Source organism: Pyxicephalus adspersus, chromosome Z (genome assembly GCF_032062135.1).
Source record: "Pyxicephalus adspersus chromosome Z, UCB_Pads_2.0, whole genome shotgun sequence".
NCBI classification, from domain to species: domain Eukaryota; kingdom Metazoa; phylum Chordata; class Amphibia; order Anura; family Pyxicephalidae; genus Pyxicephalus; species Pyxicephalus adspersus.
The window spans coordinates 80,084,612-80,097,130 of record NC_092871.1 but is presented as its reverse complement, the minus strand read 5'-3'; the positions used below and the strand labels follow the sequence as shown (position 1 = coordinate 80,097,130).

Sequence of the window (12,519 nt, the reverse complement as noted above, 5' to 3'; positions counted from 1 at the left end):
ATTCCGTCGCAGGGCACCGCCATCTTCTTCCTGGATACGATTTTCGTCCATGTTAACTGACTGGTCCGGAATGACATCCCAAGCAGAAAGTCAGGATTGCTGAAGTGCTGCTTTGCATGCACAGCTCATCTTTTTGTCAGATGTCCAGGCACGTAATACAGAATATTGCAGAAGGGACATTGCTTGTCCCTGGAACTTAATTTCCTCTTTAAGGGAATACATTAATCTTCTAGAAAGGAATATTGTTGGCAACCATTGAAGATAAGATCAGTGCCAGGGGTATTTGGCCAGTGCATGAACACACATGCCCAGTCACACAAGCTACAATCCTGAAGGAGATCCTCCAACTATTATATTATGCCTTTGGATATTCTAAGAAAGAAAAGAAACAATCCTGGGATATATATTTTTATGTTACCCCAGCAATGTTTTTAATATCCCTCATGAATTTATGGTATACATTATGGAGTCACCATGATACGACCCCTTATTAAATGTACTGAGAATATGCAGCCATATCGGGTAACACGTGCATTAAGCCATATCTTGTGATAACTTAGTAGTGTATGGATAAAAGAACAAACAATGATTAGACTTAAGAATTGAAATCTAGTAGAAACTTTCAGATCTATCTGCCAGCATATTAGATAAAATTTGAGTGCTTGACTACATTGTTTAAAAAAAGAAATCTCTAAAGTATCCATCTTTTTTATCTCAGTTGCTTTCATGATTTTGCAAACAAAGAGCTGAAACATCTTATGTCCACAGTTTGCAAAGCTTGTATGATCAAAATCTTCAGGATCAGTTGAAAAAGTATCCAGCACTCTGGAAAATATTAAAAAGCTACAGATCGGATCAATTAGGCACAAGGATAGCCGTTGATGACAGTATATGCTTATCCTTATTCGAACCAGAGGGAATGTGTCACTGTAGGGTATGTTGTGATTATCTAAGGGTACTCAGATATGTGCTATGGTATTTCAAATGGCTCTTGCAAGCCTTAAACTAACTATATATAAATAGAACGTCCAATACTATCAATTAACAAGAAAATGCTGAGTTTTCCTACAAAAACAGGACAAACAATATTCTTTATCACTTCTTTCCCAAGCACACAGATTTTACGTTCATCGATTTAAAACCACTGACATCCAATATGGCCAAATATGATTAAATTGCAAAGCAGTGTTAAGTCTGAATTCTGCAGACACCACTTTGACGTCTTGCTAGAATAATAGCATTTTTCTTACTAATCGCTATTGTTCTTCTAAGATTTAGCCAGTGCCAAGACAGCCTACACGTGCATCAATACGTATGTTTCATCAAATGAGGGTCTATGTTTATCTCATGGCCCCACGAGGTGGTCAGACCCTCTGACAGCTACGACATATCTATAGTCTTCCAAACATGATTGAAAAATTCAATTACCAACACCAATGATTTGTATTGAAAACAAGCCCTGGGTAAGGTTGGTTATTCTGTCAATTATTATTATTATTATTAATAATAATAAACAGGATTTATAAAGCGCCAATATATTACGCAGCGCTGTACATTAGATAGGGGTTGCAAGTGACAGACAGATACAGACAGTGACACAAGAGGAGGAGACCCTGCACCAAAGAGCTTACAATCTAGAAAGTGGGGGAAGTATCACAGAATTGCAGGGGGATAAGGAATAGTGGGAAATAGTGAGAATTTCAAAAGACAGATGGGTAGGCAAGTTTGAAAAAATGAGTTTTGAGTGATCTTTTAAATGAGCAGAAAGTAGGAGCAAGCCGAATAGGACGAGGAAGACCATTCCAGAGAACCGGGGCAGCTCTAGAAAAGTCTTGGAGCCATGCGTGTGATGAGGTTATGAGTGAGGAAGTCAGTAGATCAAAAATTATTTTTTATCTTTTATATCCATTTGCTGTTCTATGGTTAGGATTTTATCAGTCATAAACCACAAAATGAAAAAAGGCGTGCATTGTACAGAAATGTAATATGTGCGCTACATTCCTCTTAGATTGTAAGCTCTTCAGGGCAGGGTCCTCTCCTCTTCTTGTGTCACTGTCTGTATCTGTCTGTCATTTGCAACCCCTATTACTAATATACAGGATTTATATAGCGCCAACATTGTACGCAGCGCTGTACTATTTAATGTACAGCGCTGCATATGTGGGTGCTTTTTTAATATTAATATTATTATTATTAATAAACAGGATTTATATAGCGCCACATATTACGCAGCGCTGTACTATTTAATGTACAGCGCTGCATAATATGTGGGTGCTACATTATTATTATTATTATTATTATTAATAAACAAGATTTATATAGCGCCAACATATTTTGCAGCGCTGTACATTAAAAAGGGATTGCAACTGACAGACGAATACAGACAGTGACACAAGAGGAGGAGAAGACCCTGCCCTGAAGAGCTTACAATCTAGTAATATAAATCCTGTTTATTATTATAGTGAGGTACTAGAGATACAGAACGTGTTTAGATGTGTAATTTTTCTTTTGTTTAGATTCCTCAACTACCCAATAAATGCTGCTCATGTCAACACAATACAGCCGTACAGAAATCTTACCTCTCATTGTACTTTTATCCATGTACATGATAGTCTTTCCAGCAACAGGTGTGGAAGGTTAACGAATGTCTGTACAAGGTAGCTCAAACCAAATCCCAAAGACTTCCAAAATTCTGTTCATAGGTCCATATTTTAGAGTTACAACGAAAAAATGAAAACCCAGTTTGTCAATAGTGGATAAAGTAGAAACACATGAACTAATTTAATAACTTATCCTTGAGAAATCCAGGTGTGACCCAAGCGGAACTGACCCGAAGATCCATTTTACAAAAAAACAAGTGCATACAGTAAATATTTTTTAAATCCTCAAAGGAACTATGACAATGTAACCTCAGTGATTCCATCAAATATCCCAATTCCAACAGATCTGTTTCTTTAGGTCACAAAAGCAGATGAGATGGGATCACCTCCTGTAGGGACTATTCACCTGAGGCTATATCCATGTGTTTAGGACTTTGCAGACTTGGAAGACTTTTTGGATTTGCTTTAGGGAATGCCAAGCGGTTTCATTTGTAGGTTCCAGGGATCTTCACATGCAAATGATAAATTCCAAAATGTGCAGTTACCATAAGGATGAGTCCCTGGTGCACTTCACTGCCAACCTCTGTGTTGTCAGGAATCTGACAGGGACAGGATATGGGGACTTTGGCTTTTGTCCCAAAATCTTCCCAGGAATCCTTGGCAGTGCTGGGAATCCAGGAACTCAGTCAGAGAGCTTCCTTCTCCTCCTCTCCTGACATGGCTCAGCCCCTTCTCACAGCTTTTTCAGTCATTTTCTTCACCCTCTGTAATTTTAGCTGTTTGGAACCCTTCCCCCGGCACCACCCTCTACCCATTCAAAAACCATCACCATGGCAACTAATTGAGGGCTACGGGACAGCGCTAACGAATGGGGGAACCTGAAGGAGTGTGAGGCGGAATGAGGAGGGGGACATGGAGGAAGAGAGGAGGGATGGAGGAGGAGAGAGGGGAGTGGAATGGAAAACACATGAAAATAGAAAGGAGGGAGCAAGAAAAAGCTGTGGAGAAAAAAAAAAGAATACAAAAAAATGTAACCTTTATAGATGCTAAAAGGTCTAAAAGTAAATAAAAAAGGATAGTTAGGTCAAAAAAAGAAAAGGAGCTCAGTTTCTCACTAATCTTTGCTAGCTGACCATAAGCAAAACAAAATCTTGATTGTTTAAAAATGAAAACTCCATGCACGTGGCATGATCTGTTACTGATTTGCAGTTCTGATGATAGGGGGCTTGTTTGCAATGATTAATATTAATATACAGGATTTATATAGCACCAACATATTACGCAGTGCGGTACAATAAATAGGGGTTGCACATGTTAATATTATGACTCCCTACATGTTCTTGTTTTTATTGTGTGTTTTTTTCCCCTCCTTTTTTTCTTCCCTTTTTATTTATGGTTTGTTACCAGCAATACCGGATGGGATTCTATTTTGGACTCTGGACTTAATTATTCGACTGTAACATCGCTACCTTGGACGAGGACATATACTTTGATTGTTGTGTATCTTGCCCCTCCCAATGTTTATTTGTACTATGTATATTGATCTTATACCTGTATTGCTGTGTTCCTTGTTTATATTTACAAAACTTCAATAAAAAAAAAAATAGGGGTTGCACATGACCGACAGATAAAGACAGAGGACCCTGACTAGAAGAGCTTACACTCTAGGACGGTTTTTTTAAGTGCGTCAACCTGGGTTGTCTTATTAACACAACCTATTGTTTTTCATTTAATTGATTTGGGCTCTTAGCATACACCTGTTCAAGAAAGAAAAGGTCACTTGCACTGGACTTGCAGCACAAAGTGCAAATTATATTCATCCAAGGTGCGCTATAGTGCAGGTGTGTCTTTGCTTGCTGTATATATGCACTGGCTTGCTTAAAGCAGACCTACTATTATTACACAATTTCTATAGCGCCGACTTATTACGCAGCGCTGTACAAAGTCCATAGTCATGTCACTAGCTGTCCCTTAAAGGAGCTCACAATCTAATGTCCCTACATCAGTCATATGCTAATGTCTTTGTGTGTGTTAATCTATAACCTAGTCCAAGGTCAATTTTGGGGGGAAGTCAATTAACGTAGCTGCATTTTTTTGGAATATCGGAGGAAAAGAGCATACACAGAGGAAACCCATGCAAACATAGGGAGAACCTGTAAACTCCATGCTGATAATGTCCTGGCCGAGATTCGAACCTAGGACCTAGCACTGCAAAGGCCAAAATGCTAACCACTCTAAGCCACCAGAATTTTTATTTTACATAGATTGTAAGCTCTTTGGTGCAGGGTCCTCTCCTCCTCCTTTGTCATTATCTGTTTCTGTCTGTCATTTGCAACCCCAATTTAATGTACAGCGCTGCACAATATGTTGGCACTATACAAATCCTGTCTAATATTAATATTATTATTATTATTATTATTATTATTAATGATAATAATAATAATATTACATAAAAGGGTAAACACACTTTCATGTAAGGTGAAAAAAAAATTTTCCCCTATTTTTTTAACTTGTTATTTAAACCAAACCAGCTGAAGTCCTTCCTTGGCTATAAAGACAGAATGGGAGCAGAGCCTCCTAGGATACCCACGTCACACATCCTAGGAGGCTTCTAACTGTTCCTTTTACGCATGCCTGATCTTAAGCATGCGCAGAAGGGGCTGTACTGGGAAAACAATGCAGTTCTCATGCATGTGCAGTGAGATCAGCACTCTTTTCCCCCCATTTTCAGCAGTCTATGTCACCCGAACTCGCGCCTGTGCAGTGAGAGATGGAGGGAAGGAAGAAGACAGAGGAAGATGGCGGCACCCAGCGCTTCCTCTACGCCAAAGCGAATTCCAGGAGAGTGCAGGATACAAACAGCGACAGTGCTGGAGAAATCGAGAGCTATGCAGAAGGAAAGGTGAGTTTTTTGTTTTTGGTTTAGTTCCGCTTTAACCCTGAAGTTGCAAATGTAACAAAAACAATGCATTTTATTGCAATAAGAAAAAAAAAATAAGAATGATGGCACAATTCACATGTAACCCGTGTTGCAGTAATGTGCAGTAAAGCAAAACTTTAACAGTACAGATGTAAATCTGCCCCAAGACAGCCATAGACATTCATGGATGGAAGAATGGTCGGATAATATCTGACCATATTCAGCCGTGTGAAATTTGTATGGGTATGGTCCCATTCCCCCAAGCCACACAGTAATGTACATATCATGTTGTGTGATGGGGTGCCATTTATTCTTTATAGCCCCAATATACCCTCCAGAATTTATCATGATATACTGCCTGGCTGGAAGGATTCCCTACCTGAAGATGGCTGGACTACTAGGATAGTATTACAAATCTTGCAACTCTTTCCAACCAGGAATGTAGATTAGCAACCTGTTGTGATTATCTTGATTTTTCTTGCAAATGCTAGTTACCTGGTATGCAACAAGTACACAGCAGAGGACTTGTACATTGACCCCACACAGTAGCTCCGGTATAGTCAACAAATCGCAAGCCAAAAGCTATCTCATAGTCGACCGACCGCCTCCAGAATACAACCAGAATATCACAAGTCACCAAATCCTAATCTGTGGTCATGTGCCTAGAAATGTCACGTAAACTAGTATGGGTTTATAATGGAAATGCACGTAACACTAAGGGCTCTATTTATAAATCAGGGAACCTGACATTTCCTGAAGCATTCTCTGGAGGAGAATTTATTACTGTCAGTGATGCACATGGACCTGGAAAATTCTCCACCAGGAAATGTTAGATTCCCTACTTTTAAAATAGAAGCCTAGGGCACAGCTTTAGGGGGTTTACTGATTTTGGTATACCCTCTGAGCTTTTTTCATGCATTAGAGACATACATTCAACAAGAAAAGATTCTGTCTGATCCTAGTTGGTTTATGTAACACAGAAGAATGATAAGATTTCAAGCCAGGAGGCAGCGTGCTCGTTATTTTCCAATCTAGACCAGGATTTTTTGTTGGCTTTATGTGCACCTATACCCATAAAGCAAAAAACACTACTGCACTATAGTGCACCTCGGCTCACATATGTGAATACTCTAAAATTAGTATGTTTGTTTTTTTTAATTCATTTAACATTAGATTCTGTAGGGATCCATTGCCAGGTATCTACTGCTTTCTGAAGCTCCATTCGAGAAGTTTGTTCTCACTCCTCTCTCCAACCTGCTGACAATTTGTAGAGAGGAAATCAAGGAAACCCTTTAACAACAACACACAAAACAATATTCATATAATTTCAATCACATTGTGTCAGAAATATTGTTTTTCTGTTTGTTTCCCTGTTGCAGATTTTCACTCACTTCCCAGTGGAACTATTGTCTGCGGCACAAGAAATAAGGGTGTTACAGAAACCTAGATAAAAATGATAGAGGTTTTGAAAGTTTTGTTATTAATTTTATCAAAAACTAGAAAATAAATTGGTTGGACATACATTTTAAATAGTATATCCAGGTATTACCTTATTGTACCACTAAGCTTCTCTTTTTGTCTTTAGAGCATGTCTCATGTTTCTGTAGCACCAAATTTTGCATGTGGAGAGAAAAACAAAAGAGAAGGGGATAGGCAAGGTTTTGTAGTCCAGCAGGAAAGGCTGGCAACACTGGTTGGGATTTGCTTTGACCTACAGAGCACAAAAGACGTGCATTAACAAACTCATAGGTGGCCCATAGTGCCTGTCATTACTAGCTTAAAAAGAATTGCTAGTTGCAGGGAACAATAGATCTCTTTGTAGCACCATGCACTATTAGCCCCAGACCTAGCAGTGCTTATGCTTACCAGTGGCAGCCTTTTCAACCAGTGTTTCTCAACCAGGGTTCCTCCAAAGGTTGCTAGGGCTCCCCTGAGCAATTTGTGCCTCTCAGGTCAGTTTACCTGAATGATCTTTTTGAGTATCTGTAATGGTGACAATCTTTTGGACAAGAGGCATTCGCTCCACTGACCACCACACTAATGCACTGTAAACTGTGGATATTGTTGTTAATATTGGCAGGAGACCCCCTTCCCCTGCCAGGACCTGAAACGATTTTCCCATGTTAAAAAAGATGAGAAACATTGTTTCCAGCTACCTTGTCATATATTGATTATTATTGTTCTGGCCACATTAGAGTTGGCCAGAGCCGAGCCAAATTATTGATATATATAAGAAAAAGATCAAACACTTAATTTTTTTATTATCTCATAGTTAGCCTGGATCCCTTGCTGCATGTTTAAAACTTTTTTTCGTCAGTCTTCTAGTCATGTCACTCATAGGGTGCCTTTTCTCTCTTTTCCACTCTGGTTGGAGGCACCCTGAAGAAAATGTAGTGCAGGTAGTGATATGAGGGCTCTTCTGTGAACCCAGATCAGTGTGATGATGAACCCACTGGGCATGTGTCACTGACACCCTGGGCTCTCAGGAAGTGAGCTGAATGCTGTTGGACCATAAAACCCAACATATCTTCTGCATGGCACCCACTCCAACCTTGGCTTTTGCAAAATGTTCCAAACAAGAATGTCTTGATGTATACTTACGTAATAAACACTTAAAAGCTTGCTGATTTAAAAAATCTCACTAGATTGGACTATTATACTTCACAATAAAATGTCGATCTTTCTGATCTACCTAAAATCTGAACGCTTTGTTGATAAGTAAATAAAGTCAACTTGCAATAACCATTGTACACATACAATATAAATAACCCCAACACCAAATACTCAATACCAATAATAGAATAGCTGCTGTGAGGTATGTGTCTTGTCAGACTTGTTATATACCATTATACACTCAAACCTACAGTTACAATCCTTCCCCATTCACATGGAAATATAAGCTTGTATGAAGACTTACAGCCATGTGTAGACAGAATTGTTGTTGCAGGCAGTCTTTGTTCTGCCTCAGTGACATCATTTACTGCAGCAGTAAAATAATAGGACATCTACATTCCATTCATTCATATGACTGTAATGTCTTGTAGCACAGAAATGCGTAAATGGCAGTTGCACTTGGGAAAAACAAGTATTTTAGTCCTTTTTTAGACAAATCTTAAAGCGTCAAGGCACAACAAAACAAACAAAGCATACATCCCTGCAATATATGTATGCAATTCCGAATCGGCCATTTATCAGTATGCCAGATCAGAGGACCTCTGTACACATGCTAGATTTTCCATTAAGGATGAATGGTTGTTACTTGCCGGGCTGACAACACAGTGCCTTTGCTGTACTAAAATTCACAAAATATTGTCAGTCCCGTATATTGCATGGCTCTTCACTATAGAAAGCATGTTGCTCTCTATATATTTAACAGATCCATTTTGTAAAATGTCTTAGAAATCCCCAAGATTTTTAGTGTCGTCCATACTGGTTCAAAACTGTTAGAAAGCCATACAGTATGGTTGTGGCTGACAGGGAAGTCAAGATAAGTTCAACCCATATTAGTCCATATTGATACAATGCTCCAATGGAGAATCCATGTGCAAATAAAAAAGAAGAGAAAAAAAGCATAAACAGAAATAAGGTAAAAAGGTAAGAGGTAGGCAAAGGGGCATGGAGAGACTGAGGTTTATAGGAATGAGGTTTGTGGATCTTTGGGTTCTGGCCAGGAAATTCAAACAAATGAAAACTGGCGAGTATCATTCATTGAATAAGTAGTGTCATACTGATGTCCCCTGGTTAAATGATGATTGATCCAAGGTGACTAGGTGCACAAAAACATATTCATTTTATCTTGCCGCAAAGCTGCCATTTTTTTCGTTGTTAAACAACCACGTCATGTTACGTTTCACCCTTTTCCAGAGTAGGTGTGTCTGACCACCAAGCTATTGCTAAAGTCTGTTTTGCAGCTGTGAATACAAAGGTGATACATTTAGCCTGTAGTTTATTGACTGACTAGGTTTCAGAAGCAGAAACGCCTTAAAAGGGTCCCTCCATATTCTCTTATCCAGAAGGGTATACATTAATTAATAGACCTCCTACCCAGAATTGATTAGTGCATGGGCAACTCCACTATATCTGAAAAGGAAATCCCAAGGATCCACACCCTCAATACCAGAACTCCAGGACTGCACTTAGCTAATTTGAGGAGTACCATATACTAATGCAGAAGAACCTTATAATATGCTTTATTGAAATCTGAATTGATGGATCTGTTAGCAAATGTGTCCCAAATTGGTTCCCATTCCAATCTTTCAAGTTTGCAGCCAATATCTGATTCCCAGCAGAATAATTAAGATAAAAGGTGGAAGCACCTGATTTTGACGAGAGATGTGGTAACAGGATACCTTTGCCTAAAGCAGGGGTCGGCAAGCTCCAGCCTTTAGGCCAGTTACTGCCTATCCAGTAGTTAGTTCTGGCCTAACGCCCCCTTGCCGATCTGGCCTAATCCCAGACGGTAACTTGTACAAACTACAGGAGCCGGTGCTGCCGTAGCTCCAGAGTTGCATGTGGCTTTTGGGCCTCCGTGTGGTGGCTCCCTTCTCTATTTACCGCAGCTGGCGTTAACACTTCCGCCACCGGGGTCAATAGGGAACATTCCCTCTGCTCTGTATGCATTGCGGAGCGGGGCGAAGCCATTAGGGCGGGACTCAAGAGAGAGTCCGGCCTAGTGTGTCTCCAACATGTCTCCAAGTGCTGAGACAAGGACCTTTGGTACTGAAGGCAAATAACAATAATGTGCTCCCCACCATGACCTAAGAACTTATTTAGATGTGTACGTTGCAGGTTCTGCTTTTAAATCCCCCTTTTCTAGCTGAATTACAAGGTGGCTACCACTTATGCTCCCCCTTTGGCCTGGCCTTGATGTCCCTATGGTCCAACCACACCCGACATTCTCCTGTATTAATATATAAATCTGGCTTTCTTAAAGCTTTTTAACTTAGGGAAACCCTTTAAATCAGCCAACCGGCGGTTCGCAAGAAAATTTTGGTGGTCCGCGGCTCTGGCTGGTGCACTTCCTAGCGGGGTCAGAAGGACCTTGCTGGGGGGACTCTCCGGACAGAGCTGCGCACCATGCCCCCTATACAGATCGCGGGCTCAGGGCGGTGGGTTGTGTCCCTGGAGAGTGGGCAGGTTCTGGGATCATGACGTCACAAAAGGGGAAGTTTCCTCCCCTTTGAGTGACACCCGACTCCCCGCGCATGCGCACTTCGAAACTGGTAAATTTAGTGGTCCGCCAGTCTGAAAAGGTTAGCGACCACTATTTAAATAACCTTTAGGTCTTCAGAGAACCACTGACAATACCAATATTCACAGCTCGCAGTATATTACTGTAGTGGTCACTGAAAGAATGTCATTACATTGCTGGCCAGAGGGAAAAATGTCACTCTTACAGATAGCCAAATAGATCATTGGTGTCAGTGGTAATTGACCTGGGAGGCACACATTGCTAATTGCTGAAGGGATCTCTAGCAACCTCTGGGGGATGTGCTGATTGAAAAATACTGATATATATTATATTATCCTAGGTGGTAATGTCAGAAGTCACTTGCATCTAGCTGGTTGACCACCAATTGTTCAGCTTCATTTTATATTCTGTTTGTATAGATGGCAAATCCCTTTTCATTCAATTTAGCTAGCAGTTAGCATGATCAACTTGATACATGTAAACATAAACTAGGAATGATTAGGTGTTGCTCTTGGCAAGTGTTTTATCACCTCTTCTGTAACAACAAAACCACCAAGCTTAATCCATGAAAGCAGTCACAACAACACTCATTAACAGGTGCCACTTTATTGTACAACGTTGTAAATGTAATACACTAATAACACCCGGCATTAATCCCGATACATTGGTGTCCCATTTCACCCTCTCCGTCATGGAAGCTTTCTCAAGCCTCTATGGATCTTCTGTGGTTATAAAAACAAAAGATCAGATGCTTTATATTCCATTAGTTTTAATTGAATCAACCACTGATAAGTAAAAGCTGCTATCCTGGGACTCGCAACCTGAGAGTGCTAAATTGCTCAGCCAATATACAAAAAGGTCAAAGGCAATCTTGCAGATTGCTACTGATAATAGTCTGGGAAAAAGGTGTTGCCTCTGCCCCCCTAGAAGACTTCCTTCCCTGGTATTCAAAGCCAGGTTCTATTCCCTAAGGCCTACATTTACAAAGCATTGTTCTTTATCAGCCTAATCATCTGCCCTGGCTGGTGGCTGACACAAGCAGAATTAAATATTGATTGGTAAGGTCACAAAGGCAGCAACAAAGAGGCTTTATTATTTAGAAGTTGCTAAAGGGAAACTTAACTTTATTTTTCTTAAAACTTTTATTTGAATGCCATTGTTCCTAAAGAACCACCACACCCTCCAGCTTACTACATGAAAGGCGTGCGAGCAGAATGCTGACCCTCGGTGGTCAGTTTGTCAGCTAAAATTATGTCTACAGACAATAAAGCTGAACTCCATCCAGGTATTAAAGAATGCAGTTTTGTATGCGTTATTAAATTTTATTGTAAAATTTTAAATGCAAGCAGTGTACGTGCTAAATTTTATTTGGCTTAAACCTTTTGCAGACACTGTACAGCAGAGCCAGGACTGGGAGAGAAAAAAAGGAACAAAGAGACGCAATAAACAAATTCTAACCAGTGACATATTGATAGGAGGAGAGAGCAGACTGACAAAGAGATTAGCATATCAGTCTGCTGCTTCTCCCTCTATATTCACTCACAGGCTTGGGAAGGGTTAAGCTGCGTACACACCTGCAATTTTTCTCGTTGGAAAGGATCTTTCACGATCCTTTCCAACGAGAAAAGACTGCACGATGCATGAACGATGCTGTACATACAGCACCGTTCATGCTCTATGGAGAGGGGAGGGGGAGAGCGACGGAGCGGCACCCTGCTGCACGCTCTCCCCTTCCCTTTCATTAGGATCGGTCGTCGTCCATCGTCCATGGATCCGCCAGGACGGTCGTCGGACGATGGACGACGACC

The 12,519-nt window shown here is 40.4% G+C and overlaps 1 protein-coding gene across 2 annotated transcripts in view; it reads right to left on the bottom strand.

The window, feature by feature from the left end:
• Positions 1-12,519, bottom strand: part of FGD1 (FYVE, RhoGEF and PH domain containing 1) — a 116,915-nt gene that overhangs the window by 73,196 nt on the left and 31,200 nt on the right. Inside the window, exon 1 of one of the 2 annotated variants that reach the window (XM_072429412.1) lies at positions 2,580-3,788. The exons of the other annotated variant lie outside the window; for it this stretch is intronic. Within the exon in view, the coding sequence (XP_072285513.1) occupies positions 2,580-2,607 (28 nt within the window). The 5' untranslated portion in view covers positions 2,608-3,788. Of the gene's footprint in view, positions 1-2,579; positions 3,789-12,519 lie in introns of those variants that run through there. 2 annotated transcript variants of the gene reach the window in all.